This window comes from Mirounga leonina, unplaced genomic scaffold (assembly GCF_011800145.1).
Source record: "Mirounga leonina isolate KUSES-001 unplaced genomic scaffold, KU_Mleo_1.0 Mir_126, whole genome shotgun sequence".
Taxonomy (NCBI): domain Eukaryota; kingdom Metazoa; phylum Chordata; class Mammalia; order Carnivora; family Phocidae; genus Mirounga; species Mirounga leonina.
This window is the reverse complement of record NW_023270314.1, coordinates 21,223,651-21,241,550: the sequence shown is the minus strand read 5'-3', so window position 1 is coordinate 21,241,550 and position 17,900 is coordinate 21,223,651. Positions and strand designations below refer to the sequence as shown.

At 42.6% G+C, this 17,900-nt stretch overlaps 1 protein-coding gene across 5 annotated transcripts in view; it reads left to right on the top strand.

The window, feature by feature from the left end:
• The first annotated feature begins 337 nt into the window (after positions 1 to 337).
• OS9 (OS9 endoplasmic reticulum lectin) overlaps positions 338 to 17,900 on the top strand; it is a 30,745-nt gene continuing 13,182 nt past the window's right edge. For all 5 annotated transcript variants that reach the window (XM_035002285.1, XM_035002282.1, XM_035002284.1 and 2 more), the window contains exons 1-5: positions 338 to 549; positions 960 to 1,136; positions 2,001 to 2,064; positions 2,195 to 2,271; positions 2,456 to 2,554. In XM_035002285.1, coding sequence (XP_034858176.1) covers positions 388 to 549; positions 960 to 1,136; positions 2,001 to 2,064; positions 2,195 to 2,271; positions 2,456 to 2,554 — 579 coding nt within the window. In that variant the 5' untranslated portion in view covers positions 338 to 387. The remainder of the gene's footprint in view (positions 550 to 959; positions 1,137 to 2,000; positions 2,065 to 2,194; positions 2,272 to 2,455; positions 2,555 to 17,900) is intronic.

The window sequence follows — 17,900 nt, the reverse complement described above, 5'->3', positions numbered from 1 at the left end:
CTGGCGGGGGCAGTCTACAATGCAAGAAACGACTTAAAAAAATGAAAAAAAGAGATGCGCATGACAGTTGGGCGAAGACAGAAAAACTGCTTCAAAGGGCCGGCGCATTAGACCGCGCCTCTCTGGCGACGGGCGAGGGTGGGAGGGGGTCTGATATCGGCGAGAATTGGCTGGCCTCTCTGACCAATCGCGAGCAGCAAGTGGTTTTGCTTATCGTCGTGGTCCACCTCCCCGTGGGCTTCGGGGTCACGTTTACAAATGGGAACAGGGTAGGTGAGAGGGACAGACTGCCCAGCCAATGAGACCTTGCTGCGTTTGTGGGCGGGGCGAGGCCGCTGCCAGGTTTAGGGCGGAAGGAGCGGCTCTGGGTAAGAAGGTGAGCGAAAGATGGCGGCGGAAGCGCTGCTGTCCAGTCTGTTGGGGCTGCTGCTTCTGGGGCTCCTGTTACCCGCAAGTCTGACTGGCGGTGTCGGCAGCCTGAACCTAGAGGAGCTGAGTGAGATGCGTTATGGGATCGAGATCCTGCCATTGCCTGTCATGGGAGGGCAGGTGAGGAGGCGTGGAGGGGCCGAGGTCTGGGGCAAGGGAAAGGGGGAAAAGGTGGAGAAAGAAGGGCAGCTGTGGTGTCTGCAGCGGTAGCCTAAGAAGACTCGGGAAGAGTAGGTAGGGGTTTTACGATGACTCCTAAAGCTCGTTGACTGAGACCCATTCCCTTGGGGCGAGGTACTGGAAGGGGTGGGGCTTCCCGCTGTCAGCTTCGGTTCCTGATAGAAGCACCCAGACTCCGCCCCGCGAGAAGTGGGAGTGCTCTCTCCCCTCACCCGCCAAACACAGCTGGAGGACTTGTGGCTCATTCTGACTTGACTGGGCTCTTCCCCAGGATCTGAAGAGGCATCTCGTTCTCTCTGATCCCAGCCTCTCTTTGCCTCCCTGCCCCCCGACCCTCCCTTCTTTCCCAGAGCCAAGCTTCCGACGTGGTGATTGTCTCCTCTAAGTACAAGCAGCGCTATGAATGTCGCCTGCCAGCTGGAGCTATTCACTTCCAGCGTGAAAGGGAGGAGGAGGCACCTGCTTACCGAGGGCCTGGGATCCCCGAGTTGTTGAGCCCAATGAAAGATGCTCCTTGCCTGCTGAAGGTGAAAGGGCTTGGGGAGGATGGAATGAGGGCTTGGGAGCTGGCTAGCTATCTGGGAACCAGGGTATCCGTGAATGAAAAGGGATCAAGAGGACCTATAGGAGTTAAGAAGACCATTGGAGGAGTAGACAGACCATTGGAGGAGTAGACATATTGTACAGACAGGAAAGAAGCAAAGAATCTTGCAACCACTGATGACACTTTGCTGAACGTAAGGAGGGTTAGGATAGAAGGTCTCAGAGTAATGGGTAAGCCAAGATTGAGGTGCCTGAAGAGGGTCAGCGTAGGTAGGAGGGACACTCTCCTAGAGAAGCCTTCCTGGTTGAGTCACCCTCTACCCCTGTCACTCTCTGCCCAGTACCCTCTTTTATTTTCATCATGGCATTTTTCATGATCTGAAATCATCTTACCAACTGAATCATCAGTTTATTTAATTTTGGTCTGGAATGTGAGTCCATGAGGCCAGAGAATTTATCTTGTTCACGCTGTATCCCCAGTGGCTAGCACAAGGAATGTTGTAGAAGTTCAGTTAGTATTTGAATATTCTGTATTTTCCTGGCCTGAGTGCTTCAAGGATACCATGATTTCTTATCTTTCTCAAAGGCAAAGGAGGATTTAAAAAAAAATATTTAGAAAGGGAGGAGTGGAAAGACCACAGGTGGAAAACATACTCTAGAAGTATTTCTCCCAGTCACAGAAGGAAAGCAGCCCTATCTCCTCACTGAGAATCTGGAGAATTGAGTGTGGAAGCAGAGGGGAGGAGAAGCAGTTGAGAGGTTATGTGTCTTGGAGCCAGGAGAGATTCAGGTTCCAAGCAGAGACATCTGCACTCTATCCCCTTGATTGTTCATTTTTTTATTGTCAGACCAAGGACTGGTGGACGTATGAATTCTGTTATGGACGCCACATCCAGCAGTACCACATGGAAGGTGACTCACGCCTACATTTTCCCTAAGCCCTCAGCATCACATCATGGAAGGTGACCTGCCCTCCCAGTCCCCTTCCCTCTTGGTCCTCTTAGAAGGGAGTAACAGTGCTTCACTGTGGTTTCTCTTGTAGATTCAGAGATCAAAGGTGAAGTCCTCTATCTCGGCTACTATCAATCGGCCTTCGACTGGGATGATGAGACAGCCAAGGTGGCAGGAGTCTGGGATTGGGAGAGAATGGGGTCCTGGCTGTAGACTCAGAGCCCTGACCAGAAGGGGAGGGGCAGGATTAGCTGACATGTTGCTTGGGGCTTGGTGGCCATTAGGACAAAGTGCCATTCTTCCTCTTTGCTGTCTTTCTTCCGCCCCCCGCCCTCCTTGATGTCCTCCCCAGGCCTCCAAGCAGCATCGCCTGAAACGCTACCACAGCCAGACCTATGGCAATGGGTCCAAGTGCGACCTCAATGGGAGGCCACGGGAGGCCGAGGTTCGGGTGAGTCTCAAGAGAGGGAAGTTGACGATTTAGATTCTAAGGGAGGAGGGCAGGATTGCATGTTAGACTCCAGAAGGTCTCTTCCAGACCCAAAACTCTTAAGACTCCTATTTCCGGCTGGTAGCTGGACGCCCCTGCCTGGATAGTTTCCGAGGCCCTTCAAGTCAACACTTCCCAAATCCTCCCCTCGGAACCCCTAGCCACACCTATTCTTTTTCCCATGTTTCTTCTCTTTATCACCTAAGCTAGAAACCTGAGCGTCATTTCGGACTCGTCCTTTCTTCATGTAACGACTTGTCAGTGAGGTAGTACTCATGTAGATTGGGCTCCACTCTGGGCATACAGTGGTGGGCAAACATGCAGCCCCTGCCCTCAGTCTAGATAGGAAGACGTGTTAACAAAAGAATCACAGAAATGAGTCTGTGACTACAAACTGAGGAGTGGTGTGAAGGAAAGGAATCTAGTTCTCTCAGAGTAAATGACAAAACCTGTTCATTCTACTTCTAGATTTCTCTGACCACTCTCTTCTTTCCTATGCTTGGCGTCTTGATCTCTCACCTGCATCACTGCCAACAGCCTCTTAACAGGTGTTCCTGATCTAGTGGTCCTTAACTGAATTCAGGCAAGCAGGCAGATGTATGGTGGGAAAGGTTCTTCAGGTGCTTCTAATGTGTATTCACAAACATAAACACCTATAGAGACCAGACTTACACAACTGATCACACACAGATTATCTTTCTGTAATACAGATTTTCACATGCAGTTGTGTTCTGGTAGATGTTGAACACTCTGATCACCAGGATAGAGTGGAGGGTAGGGAGGGGGGAGCCTTGATTTGTAACATTTGCCATTATCTGTGGTATAAACATTCCTACCGTGGCCAAATTCATGCTATCACTGTGATGTCAACCATCTTGCAACATTCTTGAACATTTACCAGTTGGCTGTTGTGAACTGGTGTGAGCTGACTCCAACACACCACTATGGCAAGTGTCACTTCTCTGTCTAGTCCTGGAAAACCTTCAGTGATTCCACCTTGCACAAAGGCTAAGATCCAAATACTTCAGCAAGACTGGGGTGGCTGGGGAGGTAGTGGCTCTCAGATTCTGGATATATTTTGAAGGTGGAGCCAATAAGATTTGTTGATGGACTGGATATGGGGTGGAGTCAAGTATGTCTCCAGGGTTTTTAGCTTGAGCAACTGGAACAGTGCAACTGTCATTTACTAAAATGGGAAGGAATGGGTTTGGAGGGGGAAACAAGGTTGGTGTTAGACAAAAGAAGGTCAAAATAACTATAGACCTCCAGTGGTGATGTCCAGTTGGTAGTTGGCTCTGTGATTCCGGAGTTCAGGGATGAGGTCTAGGCTGGAGATATAAATACTCATTTTGTTTCCGCCCCACTGGCCTTCTTTCTGTTCTCTGAATCAATGGGTCTCGTTGTTCCCTCTGCCTAAAGCTGTCTTCCCCCAGATCTCCGAGTGGTTGGCTCCATCCCCTCATTCAGGTTATATATCCCTGTGACACCTCCACAGGGAGCCCTAATATAGGCACACAGAACACACGCAGCCTTCTGCCTCTGTGCTGGTAAACACCTACAGTGTCTTATATTCTTGAAAGCATGTATCCTTTCCTGAAATTATCTTATTTGTTTGAGTTTAATATCTCTCTCAGTCAACATCCCAACTAGAATAAGCTCCAGGAAGGCAGGGACTTTCTTAAATTTTTTGTCTGTCTGATTTTCTGCTATATCCTTGGTGCTTGGAACAGTGCCTGGCACCAAGCAGGTGCCCAGAAATTATTTGTTGAATGAATGATAAGCCAGTTCAAATGTCATTTATTTCATGTGAACTTTCTTGGCTAACCCAGATGGTTAGTTAGGTTTCTTCAGCATTTCATAAACACCTATCCATGTCCACATATACCCATGGCTTAGTCTTTTTGGGTTGCTAGAACAAAATACCACAGACTGAGTAGCTTATAAACAGAAATTTTTTCCTTACAGTTCTGGAAGCTGGAAGTTGGAGATCAGGGTGCCATCGTAGTGGGGTGAGGGCCCTCTTCCAGGTCATAGACTTGTTGTTTATTCTCACATGGTGGAAGGGGCTAGGGAGCTCTGTGGAGCCTCTTTTATAAGAGCATTAATCACGTTTGTGAAGGTTCCTCCCTTATGACCTAAGCACCTCCCAAAGGCCTCAATTCCTAATACCATCACATTGGGCATAGATGTTTAGGGGGATATAAATAATCAGACCATAGCAACCCACAAGCATTTACACACCTATATAATCTATTATAGCATTTACTTTATTATATTATTATTATTATTACGTAGGCTCCATACCCAGCATGGAGCCCAGCGTAGGGCTTGAACTCACAACCCTGAGATCAAGACTTGAGTTGAGATCAGGAGTCAGATGCTTAACCGACTGAGCCACCCAGGCACCCCTATTTCTTTATTATTATTTGTAGCTTCAGTAGGCCAAGAGCCCCTCGGTTCAAAGACTGCATTTCCCTCTCATCTCTTGAACATATACCCTGTGCCAAGCACTGTAATAGAAACTGGGGATAAAATGGTGACTGAGAAACCTAGTCCTGCTCTCAGGAGACAGATATTAAATAAACAGCCACAACAAGCAGGATAAAGTCTGACCGGTGAAGTAGATATCATAGGGGGCCACACAATAAAGGACCTGCCCACGTTTAGGTAAAGAGGAAGCTTCCTGGAGAACGTGACCTTTTGAACTGACAGTTGAAGGTCGAGGAGTCAGTCCAGCAGCGGTAGAGGAGTGGGAGAGGGAAGAGGGCATTCCAGCTGGAAGGTACAGTAAGTGCCAAAGGCCTGGAGGCCAGGGGCAATCGATAGCTATTCATGGTGACTGGAGAGAATTGTAGGAAGGGAGTGTGGGAGGTGAGGCTGAGCAAATGTTAGGGGACAGTTTACACGTCAGGAAGCTCTGTAGCTGTGTTGAGGAGTTTGGACAATCTGAGAAATAAGGGGGAAACCAGTGAAATATTTGAAGCAGAATGATGACATATCCAATTTTGGTTTTGAAGGCTCACTCTGGTTGGAGTGGAGCAGATGATTGGAGGCCAGTTAGGAGGTGGTTGCAGCAATCCAGGTGAGAAAAGAAGGTGGCTGAGGGAATGAAGAAATGTGAATTTGGGGGGAAATTTAGGGGACAGAGTCAATAGAGTAAGATTCGTGGGTTTCTGGCTTGAGCAACTGGATAGATGGTGGGTGGTTCCTGTTACTGAGTTAGGTATAGTAGAAAGAGGAGTAGGTCTGGTGAAGGAAAATGTTGATTCTGGTTTTTGAGTATGATGATTTGGTGGCTGAAGGCATCCAAAAAGAGATTTCTGAGGAGGCTGTTGGATCTGTGGGTTTGGAGCTCAGGAGAGAGATCTGAATTGAACCCAGAGGGCTGGGAGTCATCAACATATTGGCTATAATTGGAGCCATGGTCTGGGTAAAATCCTCCCAAACAGTATAGAGTATATACTGAAACAGTATAGAGTAAAAAAAAGTGGAACAGAATGTTGAGGAAGCCATCGTTGAAAGCATGGGCGGAAGGGGGACTCTGCAGAGAAGGGCCAGAAAGGAGATAACAGCAATGCATTTCAAGGAGGGACTGGTCCGTGGCAGCAGTTGCATCTGAACCTTCAGGTAAGAGAATTAAAAACTGCTTGTAGGTGATCATGGGAATTATTAATTTAATAAAAGCAAAGCATGAACAAGGAAATGAGAATTCAGACCATAGGCATGGGAACCAGATGAAAAGTTCTAAGTCCTGTACTCCCAGTCTCCCCTGAGCAGAGGTCATTGGTGATCTTTGCTACAGCAGTTTCAGTGGGATGGTGAAGAAGTGGAAGCCTTTGAAGAAGTCTGGAGTGAAGGGGAGGGAAAAGGCGAGCCCTAGTTAGAGGGGTTATGAGGTTGGGGAGAGTGGTACTTTGTTGTTTCGTGTTTTAAGATGGGAGCAGGTATAAATGCTGTTGTGTGGCCCTGGCAGAAAGGAGAGATTGAGTCACAGGAGAAAGACAGGGAAGAGAATGCAGGCAGGGCCGGGATAGGGAACACGGGGAGCAGTTACTCTGAGCATATGTAGGGTCGTCATGGGCATGGAAGGGTGCTGTATTTGTTGGGGAGTCTGGAGACAGTTGAGGGCATTCCTGTTTGGCTGTTTCTCATTTTTTAGTTCTTATATCCTGATAGACCACCCAAGTTCATTGCTTTCGTGATTGAGTAAACCTCCCCCTCCAGGGCAAGCACAGTGAAGTTCCGTCTCCCCATGCCTCCTGGGTAGGAGCAGTGTGCATGGTGTTTGGTAAAAGTGCAGTCCCTGTGGGGTTTGGGAATGGTTAGCCATCTTGAATTAAACAAATTTGGATCCCCATCTCAACTCTTGTATTAAGTAAGATTTCACAGAGATCTAAGATTTTTCCCTTTCTAATTTCTAATTATGAAACTTTTTTTTTTTTTTAAAGATTTTATTTATTTTTCAACAGAGAGACAGCGAGAGAGGGAACACAAGCAGGGGGAGTGGGAGAGGGAGAAGCAGGCTTCCCGCCCAGCAGGGAGCCCGATGCGGGACTCGATCCCAGGACCCCGGGATCATGACCTGAGCTGAAGGCAGACGCTTGACGACTGAGCCACCCAGGCGCCCTAATTATGAAACATTTCAAACTTAACAGAAAATAATGTCATAGAGACCCATAAATCCACTGCCAAGGGAAACAGATGTTAACATTTTGCCATATTTGCATCAGAAAGGAATAAAATGCTAATGATATAGTTAAAGCCCACCCTCTCATTTCTTCCCTCTCCCTCCTCTCCAGAAACAACCGCAACCATCTCCATGCTTGCTTTGTACTTTTATTAGTCGTACACATATCATAGACAATATAGATTGTTTTGTATTTTAAAATTATACATTAGTGGTATCAGCTTGCTTTTTCACTAATCAGTGTTTGCCATTCTGTGGCATGACATGGAGATCTAGTTCAATGATTTTGTTTATTTATTTATTTTAAAGATTTTATTTATTTATTTGACAGAAAGACAGCACAAGGAGGCAGAGTGGCAGGGAGAAGGAGAAGCAGACTCTTGCGGAGCAAGGAGCCCAATGCGGGGCTCGATCCCAGGACCCTGGGATCACGACCTGAGCTGAAGGCAGCTGCCCAACTGACTGAGCCACCCAGGCGCCTCCAGTTCAATGATTTTAATGGCTGCATTGTGTTTCATTGTTTACTTACTATTCCTTTACTGAGGAATGGTCGGGTTTCAACTCTAATGCTCTTACACACAGTGCTGCAATGTAGGTCTCATTGTGAGTGCGCAAGAATTTGTCTGAGGGACTCTGTTAATAGTGTTCTTTGATGCATAACGGTTTTTAATTCTGATGAAGTCTGATTTACCTATTTTTTCTTTTATTGCCTGTGCTTTTGGCCTCATAGTTAAGAAATCATTGCCTATTCCAAGGTCATGATTTTTACTGATGTTTTCTTCTAAGAGTTTTATAGTTTTATAGTTCTGAGTTCATTTTTTAAAAAGATTTTATTTCTTTATTTGAGAGAGAGAGCACAAGTGAGGGGTGCAGAGGGAGAGGGAAAAGCAGGCTCCCTGCTGAGCAGGGAGCCCCATGCAGGGCTCAATCCCAGGACCCTGAGATCATGACCTGAGCTGAAGCCAGATGCTTAACTGACTGGGCCACCAAGGCTTCCCTTGAGTTGATTTTTGTTTACAAAGTAAGATAAGGATCCGACTTCATTTGTTTGCATGTAAATATCCAGTTTTTCTAGCACCATTTGTTGATAATACTATCCTTATCCTTAGTACCCTTGTGGAAAATTAAATGAGCAAATATGTTAGGGTTTATTTCTTTTCTTTTTTTTTTTTTAGAGATTTTATTTATTTATTTGACAGAGAGAGCACAAGCAGGCAGAGTGGCAGGCAGAGGGAGAGGGAGAAGCAGGCTCCCCGCTGAGCAGGGAGTCGGATGCGGGGCTCGATCCCAGGACCCCAGGGTCATGACCTGAACCGAAGGCAGCCACTTAACCGACTGAGCCACCCAGGCGCCCCTGTTAGGGTTTATTTCTGAGCTCTGTTCTACTCCATTGGTCTGTTTGTCTATCCTAATGCCAGTACCACACTGTTTCAATTGCTGTGGCTTTGTAGTAAGTTTTGAAATTAGGAAGTGTTGAGTCTTCCAACTTTGTTCTTTTTTTGAGATTGTTTTGGCTATATGAGGTTCTATATAAATTTTAAGATGTATTTTTCTCTATCTATAAAAAAGGCCATTGGGATTTTGATAGGGGATTGCATCGAATATGTAGATTACTTTGTGTAGTATTGCCATCTTATTATTAAGTTTTCTAATCCATGAACATAGGATGTCTTTCCATTTATTTGTGTCTTCTGTAATTTCTTTCAGTAATATTCTGTAGTTTTCCATGTGCAAGTCTTTCATCTCCTTGGATAAATTTATCCTAAGTAGTTTATTTTTTGATGCTATTGTAAGTGAAAATTTTTAAAAATTGCCTTTTTTGGCTTGTTCATTACAAGTATACAGAAATACAACTGGTATTTGCAGATTGATTTTATATCCTGCAACTTTGCTGAATTCACTTATTAGCTGTAACAATTTTTTTGTGTGTGGGTTCTTTTGGATTTTCTATGTGTAATATCATGTCACTATGAATAGACACGATTTTACTTCTTCCTTTCCAATTTGGATGCCTTTATTTCTTTTTCTTGCCTAATTGCTCTGGTTAGAACTTCCAGCACTCTGTTAAATAGAAGTGGCATAAAGTGGGCATCCTTATCCTGTTCCTATTATTAGTGGAAAATCTTTCAGTCTTTCACCATTGAGTATGATGTTAGCTATGGGTTTTCTTTTGTAGCCTTTATATTATTGAGGATATTCTCTTCTATTCCCAGTTTATGAAGTGATTTTATTAGGAAAGGGTGTTGACTTTTGTCAGATGCTTTGTTCACACCAATTGAGATGATCATGTGGCTTTTTTCTTCATTCCTGTTAATATGGTCTATTGTAGTATGCAGATTGATTTTTGTATATTGAGCCATCTTTGCATTCCTGGAATAAAACCCACATAAATCATGATGCATAATGCTTTCAATATGCTACTGAATTTGGTTTGCTAGTATTTTGTTGAGAAATTTTGCATTTGTATTTACAAGGGATCCTGGTCTATAGTTTTCTTGTACTGTCTTTGTCTGGGTTTGGTCTCAGGGTAGTGTTAGCCTCACAGAATGAGTTAGGAAGGCATTCTTTATATATTCCAAATTTAATTCCTTGGTCATCTATATTCTATCTATGCTTGTCTTTTTCTTTTGTTCATAGTATCTCCAATGTACTTTTAATTTAAAATTTTAAAAATTCCAATATGATTAAAAATTTCAGCCTTGGGCGCCTGGGTGGCTCAGTTGATTAAGCGACTGCCTTCGGCTCAGGTCATGATCCCAGGGTCCTGGAATCGAGTCCCACATCGGGCTCCCGGCTCAGTGGGGAGCCTGCTTCTCCCTCTGACCCTCTCCTCTCTCATGCTGTTTCTCTCTCGCTCGTTCTCTAATAAATAAATAAATAAAATCTTTAAAAAAAATTTTCAGTCTTTTTCTTTAAAGTTTGTACATTTTGTACCATTTATTAATGGGAAAGATCCTATTCGTTTGTATTTTTCAAATTATAGAAGTTTTCTTCTCCTATGTTGGACTTTAATTCAATAAATTAATTTAATTTGATGTATCATGTAAGCTTGGAACCCAAATGTACCTATTTTTCATCTGGATAACTGGCTGTCCCAGCATCATTTATTGAGCAGCCCATACTTTCTCCCCTGATTTGTAGTGCTGCACCAGGCATGTATCAAGCTGCCATATATACGTGCATTTTCTTCTTGGCTTCTCTTTTGTTTCAGTAGTCTGTCTATTCTTATGCCAATACCACATTGTTTTAAGTACTATAGCTTTTTAGTAAGTCTTGGTATCTGATAATAGGCATTTTTTTCCTTTGTCCTTCAAAATTGTCTGAGATATTATTGGACAAGTTCTGTGAAAAAACTGTTGGGGATTTTAATTGGAATTACATTGAATTTTATTATTATTTTTTTTTTACAGATTTTATTTATTTATTTGACAGAGAGAGACACAGTGAGAGAGGGAACACAAGCAGGGGGAGAGGGAGAGGGAGAAGCAGGCTTCCTGTGGAGCAGGGAGCCCGACGCAGGGCTCGATCCCAGGACCTGGAATCATGACCTGAGCCGAAGGCAGATGCTTAACGACTGAGCCACCCAGGCGCCCCTACATTGAATTTTATATTAATTTGGAGAGAATTGATATTTATGATATTGACTCTTCATTCACAATGAACATAATGTATACTATTTATTTATTGCCTTGTACTTTAGAAATATTTTAATTTTCTCTGTGAAAGCTTTTGTATATCTCATGTGAGGTTAGTTCTAGATACCTTGTAGCTTTTTTTTTTTTTTTAAAGATTTTATTTATTTATTTGAGAGAGAGAGTGAGAGAGAGAAAGAGCACAAGAGGGGGGAGCGGGAGAGGGAGAAGCAGACTCCCTGCTGAGCAGGGAGCCCGATGTGAGACTCGATCCTGGGACTGCAGGATCATGACCTGAGCCGAAGGCAGTCGCTTAACCAACTGAGCCACCCAGGTGCCCTACCTTGTAGCTTTTATTTGTGTCTTATGTGTGTAGGCAAATGTTTCAAGCATATAGGTACCTTATAGTTTTTGATGCTATTGTAAATGGCATCTTTCATTTATTTATTTTTTAAAAGATTTACTTATCCATTTGAGCAGGGAGGGGCAGCGGGAGAAGGAGAGAGAGAGAATCTCCAGCAGACTTCTTTTTTTTTTTTTTTTTAAGATTTTATTTATTTATTTGAGAGAGAGAGAATGAGAGAGAGCACATGAGAAGGGGGAGGGTCAGAGGGAGAAGCAGACTCCCCGCGGAGCAGGGAGCCCGATGCGGGACTCGATCCCGGGACTCCAGGATCATGACCTGAGCCGAAGGCAGTCGCTTAACCAACTGAGCCACCCAGGCGCCCTCTCCAGCAGACTTCTCACTGAGCATAGAACTCGATGCAGTGTTCAGTCCCATGACCCCGAGATCATGACTTGAGCTGAAATCAAGAGTCAGACGCTCGACTGACTGAGCCTGTAAATAGCATCTTTTAAAAATTACATTTTCTGATTGAGTGTTGCTGGGGTATGGGCACATTATTAATTTGATATATTGATCTTGTATTCACAACTTTACTGAACTCTCATTCCTAATAGTTTGCAGGTTCTCATGGATTTTCTATGTGAATAATTTGTCATCTGAAAATAGGGACACTTTGGTTTCTTCCTTTCTAATCCTTATATATTTCATTTTTCTTATACCTGCAGTGCAGTAGAAGTGGTTATGGTGGGCATTTAGGCTTGTTCTGACTTTAAGGGAGTACTCCTGAAGTTACACTATGAACATGATGTTTTCTTGTAGGCTTTTTGTAGACACCCTTTATCAGGTGAATGAAGATCCATTTTATTCCTAGTTTGAGGAACATTTTCATCATGGGTAGGTGTGGAATTTTAACATGTTTTTTCTGTATCTATCAAGATGGTTATATGGTTTTCCATATTTTTTTAATATGGTGAATTCAACTAATTCATTTTCTAAGATTTTTTTTTTACCCTTGCATTTCTGGGATAATTCATGGTCACAAAGTATTTTTTTAAGATTTTATTTTTAAGTAATCTCTACACTCAACATGGGGCTCGAATGACAACCCTGAGATCAAGAGTCACGTGCTCTACTGACTGAGCCAGCCGGGTGCCCCTTGAAATATTCTTAATACACTGATATATTCAGTTTCCTAATATTTTAATTGATTTTTACAGCTGTTATCATAAGTGAATTGGTCTACAATTTTCTTGTATTGTTTTAGTCTTGTCTTGGTATCAAGTTATATTAGCTTCATAAATGTCTTGAAAAGTTTCTCTCTTTCCTTGTTCTCTGCAACAGTTTGCTAAGATAGGAATTCTCCTAATCTGTTCTTTAAAGGTTTGGGAGAACTCTCTAAAACCACCTCGTCCCAATACACCACAATCCTGTATATTGTGTATTATGGGGATGGTCTTTACTACTGATTTAGTTTATTAAATGATGATAAGAGTTTTTCATATTAATGCATGAAGCATTAACAAGTTACAATTTCATAGGCCATTATTTAGTTGTCTAAATTTTCAAATGTATTAACATAAAATTATAATGTTTTTATTTTATTTTTTTAAAGATTTTATTTATTTATTTGACAGAGACAGACACAGCGAGAGAGGGAACACAAGCAGGGGGAGTGGGAGAGGGAGAAGCAGGCTTCCCGTGGAGCAGGAAGCCTGATGCGGGACTCCATCCCAGCACCCTGGGATCATGACCTGAGCCGAAGGCAGATGCTTAACGACTGAGCCACCCAGGCACCCTGTATTTTTTTAAAGATTTATTTATTTGAGAGAGAGAGAGCACACAAGCAAGGAGAGGGGCAGAGGGAGAGGGAGAAGCAGGCTACCCGCTGAGCAGAGAGCCCCATGCGGGGCTCAGTACCAGGGCCCTGGGATCATGACCCGAGCTGAAGGCAGACGCTTAGCTGACTGAGCCACCCAAGGCACCTCCTATAATGTTTTATTTTTAATAATCACTTTTTATAGATCTGTTCCCTTTTTAATTCCTAATATTGACTTTGCCTTTTCTCTTTTTGTTGATCTGTCTTGCTAGAGATTTGTCTGTTAGTCCAAGAGCTGCATTTTGACTTTATCCACTCTGTTGTCTGTTTACTATTTCATTAACATCATTATTTTATCTTTATTATTCTTGTCCTTCTGCTTTATGTTAATTCACTTCTCTAACTTACTGAATTTTTTTCACACTTAAAAAATTCTTTTTTTTTTAGTATTTTTTAAAATTTAAATTCAATTAACATATAATGTATTAGTTTCAGACGTAGAGGTCAGTGATTCATCAGTCTTATATAATACCCAGTGCTCATTGCATCACGTGTCCTCCTTAATATCCATCACCCAGTTACCCCCACTTCCCCCGCAACCCTTAGTTTCTTTCCTATGATTAAGTGTCTCTCGTGGTTTGTCTCCCTCTCTGATTTCATCTTGTTTTATTTTTCCCTCTCTTCCCCTATGATCCTCTGTTTCATTTCTTAAATTCCACATATGAGTGAGATCATATGATAATTGTCTTTCTCTGATTGACTTATTTCACTTACACAATACCCTCTAGTTCCATTCACGTCACTGCAAATGGCAAGATTTCATTTTTTTTGATGGCTGAGTAGTATTCCATAGTATATATATACCACATCTTCTTTATCCATTCATCTGTTGATGGACATCTGGGCTCTTTCCATATTTTGGCTATTGTGGACATTGCTGCTATAAACATTGGGGTGCAGGTGCCCCTTCGAATCACTACATTTGTATCTTTGGGGTAAATACCCAGTAGTGCAATTGCTGGGTCGTAGGGTAGCTCTATTTTCAACTTTTTGAGGAACCTCCATACTGTTTTCCAGAGTGGCTGCGCCACCAACAGTGTAAGAAAGTTCCCCTTTCTCTGCATCCTCGTCAACATCTGTCATTTCCTGACTTAATTTTAGCCATTCTGACTGGTGTGAGGTGGTATCTCATTGTGGTTTTGATTTGTATTTCCCTGATTCTGAGTGATGTTCAGCATTTTTTCATGTGTCTATTGGCTATTTGTATGTCTTTGCCCATTTCTTGATTGGATTATTTGTTCTTTAGGTGTTGAGTTTGATAAGTTCTTTATAGATTTTGGATACTAGCCCTTTATCTGATAATGTCATTTGCTAGTATCTTCTCCCATTCTGTTGGGTCTTTTGGTTTTGTTGATTGTTTCCTTTGCTGTGGAAAAGCTTTTTATCTTGATGAAGTCCCAATAGTTCATTTTTGCCCTTGCTTCCCTTGCCTTTGGAGACATGTCTAGCGAGAAGTTGCTGCAGCTGAGGTCGAAGAGGTTGCTGACTGTGTTCTCCTCTAGGATTTTGATGGATTCCTGTCTCACATATAGGTCTTTCATCCATTTTGAGTCTATTTTTGTGTATGGTGTGAGGAAATGGTCCAGTTTCATTCTTTTGCATGTGGCCACACTTAAAAAATTCTGTATTTAATTTTTTGAATAGATATTACATTCTCATAGCTCAAATATAAAAATACTTATATGCTCAGATTTTTTTTTTTTTTTTTTAGAGCGAGAGCTTGCATGCGGTGGAGGTCGGGGAGTAGAGGGAGAGAGAATCTTTTTTTAAGATTTTATTTATTTATTTGACAGAGAGAGAGAGAGTGAGAGGGGGCACAAGCAGAGGAAACAGCAGGCAAAGGGAGAGGGAGAATCAGGTTCCCCACTGAGCAAGGAGCCCAATGCGGAGCTGGATCCCAGAAACTGGGAGAGAGAATCTTAAGCAGGCTTCCGCACAGTGCAGAGCTGACGTGAGGCTCGATCTCATGATCCACCCCTGAGATCATGACCTGGGCTGAAATCAGGAATTGGGCGCTCAACCAACTAAGCCACCCAGGTGCTCCTCAGAAATTTTATTTTTAAGTAAACTACCCCCAACCTGGGGCTCAAATTCACGACCCCATGATCAAGAGTCGCATGCTCTACTGACTGAGCCAGCCAGGTGCCCTGACTCAGAGATTTTTTCAATGTTTATACAAACATTTATCTTTGAGCTCTTTCCAAATACATATATAAATAGCTTCTTTTTCCTCCCTCCCTTCCTCCCTCCCTCCTTCCCTTCCTTCCTTCCTTCCTTGTTTCTTTCTTCGTTTTTTTTTTTTTTTTTTAGATTTTATTTATTTATTTGACACAGAGAGACACAGTGAGAGAGGGAACACAAGCAGGGGGAGTGGGAGAGGGAGAACCAGGCTTCCAACTGAGTAGGAAGCCTGATGCGGGGCTTGATTCCAGGACCCTGGGATCATAACCTGAGCCGAAGGCAGACACTTAACGACTGAGCCACTCAGGTGCCCTCTTTCTTTTTTTCTTTTTGTCTTTTTATTGAGGTATAATTGACATGTAACATTATATTAGTTTCAGTTATAAAATACAATGTTTCAGTATTTTATGTATTGCAAAATGATCACCACAATAAGTCTAGTTAACATCTGTCAACCATACAGTTACAAATTTTTTTTTCTTGTGATTAGAACTTGTAGGATCTACTCTCTTGGCAGCTTCCAAATATGTAATATGGTATCATTAACTATAATCACCGTACTGTACATCCCCATGACTTATTTTATAACTGGAAGTTTGTATCTTTTGGCTCCCTTCACCCATTTTGCCCATCACCCTCTTGTTCATTTTTATTTATTTTTATTTTTAAGAGATTTATTTATTTGAGAGCAAGAGAGAAAAAATGTAAGAAGCGGGAGGAGCAGAGGAAGAGGGAGAGAGAGAATCCTCAAGCAGATTCCCTGCAGGGCACAGAGGGGAGTGGCAGGCAGAGGGAGAAGCAGGCTTCCCACAGAGCAGGGAGCCCGATGCGGGACTAGATCCCAGGACCCTGGGATCATGACCTCACCTGAAGGTAGACGCTTAATGACTGAGCCACCCAGGCACCCCTGGTTGTTTTAACTCTTATTAACACAAAAGTGCTAGGGGCGCCTGAGTGGCTCAGTTGGTTAAGCGACTGCCTTCGGCTCAGGTCATGATCTTGGAGTCCCTGGATCGAGTCCCTGGATCGAGTCCCGCATCGGGCTGCCTGCTCGGCAGGGAGTCTGCTTCTCCCTCTCCCACTCCCCCTGCTTGTGCTCCCTCTCTCGCTGTGTCTTTCTCTGTCAAATAAATAAATAAAATCTTAAAAAAAAAAAAAAGTGCTGCAGTGAATAACCTTGTACCTACAGAGTAGATGTAGGTTAAATTCCTGGAAGTAGACTTGTGTGATTTTGATACATACTGCCAAGTTATCCTGCTTAGGTAAATTACTCTCCCTCCAGCAATGTAGGAGAATGCCAGTTCCCCTACAGCTCTGCCAGCCCAGAATATTTTTAACTTGTGGATTTTGGCCAGTCATTGAATAGGCATCAGATAAACAGTGATTTCTTAGTATGATTTTAACTTGCATTTATCTTAGGAAAGGTAAATAATCTTACTCCTATTTAAGAGCCATTTCTCTTTCAACCTTTACTCTTTTTTCAACCATCCAAAATCTTTGCTCATTTTCCTAATGGATTGTTGGTCTTTTTCTTCTAAACTTATAAGAACTCTTTGTATAATAGATTGTCCCTTTGTCCGTAATAGGAATTGCGGGACGCTTCACTCACTTTCTCCTTTCCTTAATCATGTATGGAGAAAGGTGTCCATTTCAGTCCCTGTGGGGTGCGTTCCTCAAGTTTTGATAGGCAGTGTTTCCATTTTCATTGTTTTTATGTAATTGCTGATTTCTCATTTTTCACTGTTATGTCAGTGATTCATTGGTGATTATCGACTTTCTCTGGTGAACTTTAAAAGATTGTCTGCGTGTGCTTGAAAGTATGTGTTTTCTCTATTCAGTTCAAGACTAATTGTATTGGTCAAGTTTTCTATTAATTTTATTTTGTCCACGTGGCCAATAATTGAAAGAGGTGTATTAAAATTTTCACTGTGATGGTGGATTTGGCAATTTTGTTAATTTTTCCTTCATATATCTTGAGACTGTGGTAGATGCATATAAATTCAGAATAGTGATATCTTCATGGTAAGTTATTCCTCTTATATTCCTCTTGTACCTTAATGTTGTGGTCATTTTTTTTCCTAATCACATTTTAAAAATATTGCAAAATACACCATACTATATAAAATGGTATAAAACATGCGTCTGTTGTGTAAGGATGAATAAAGGAGATACCCATCCAATCGCCTTAGGTTATGAAAGAATACTGACAGTACCTTGAGTTCCTCTGTGCCCCCACACACCACATCGCTCTCTCTCCCTTTACCACAGAGCTAACAGCTATCCTAACTTTGAGAGGAGAACTCCTTTGCTTTTCTCTAGAGTTTTGCCATCTGTGTATGCATCTCATTTAATTTAGCTGCCTTCTTCTGAACTTTATACAAATGGTATCATATTGTATGAAAACATGCAGAGTGCATACAAGGAAATCTGGGGTTTGTTTCTTTTGCTCGGTACTGTGTTTGAGATTCAGCCCCGTCAAGGTCCGGAGCTGCTGTGCACTTGCTTACCGGCCTGCAGCATATTCCTTTGTATAGTTCGTCGTCATCTTTTCATCTAAATTACCTTTTGCGGACATTTGGGTTGTT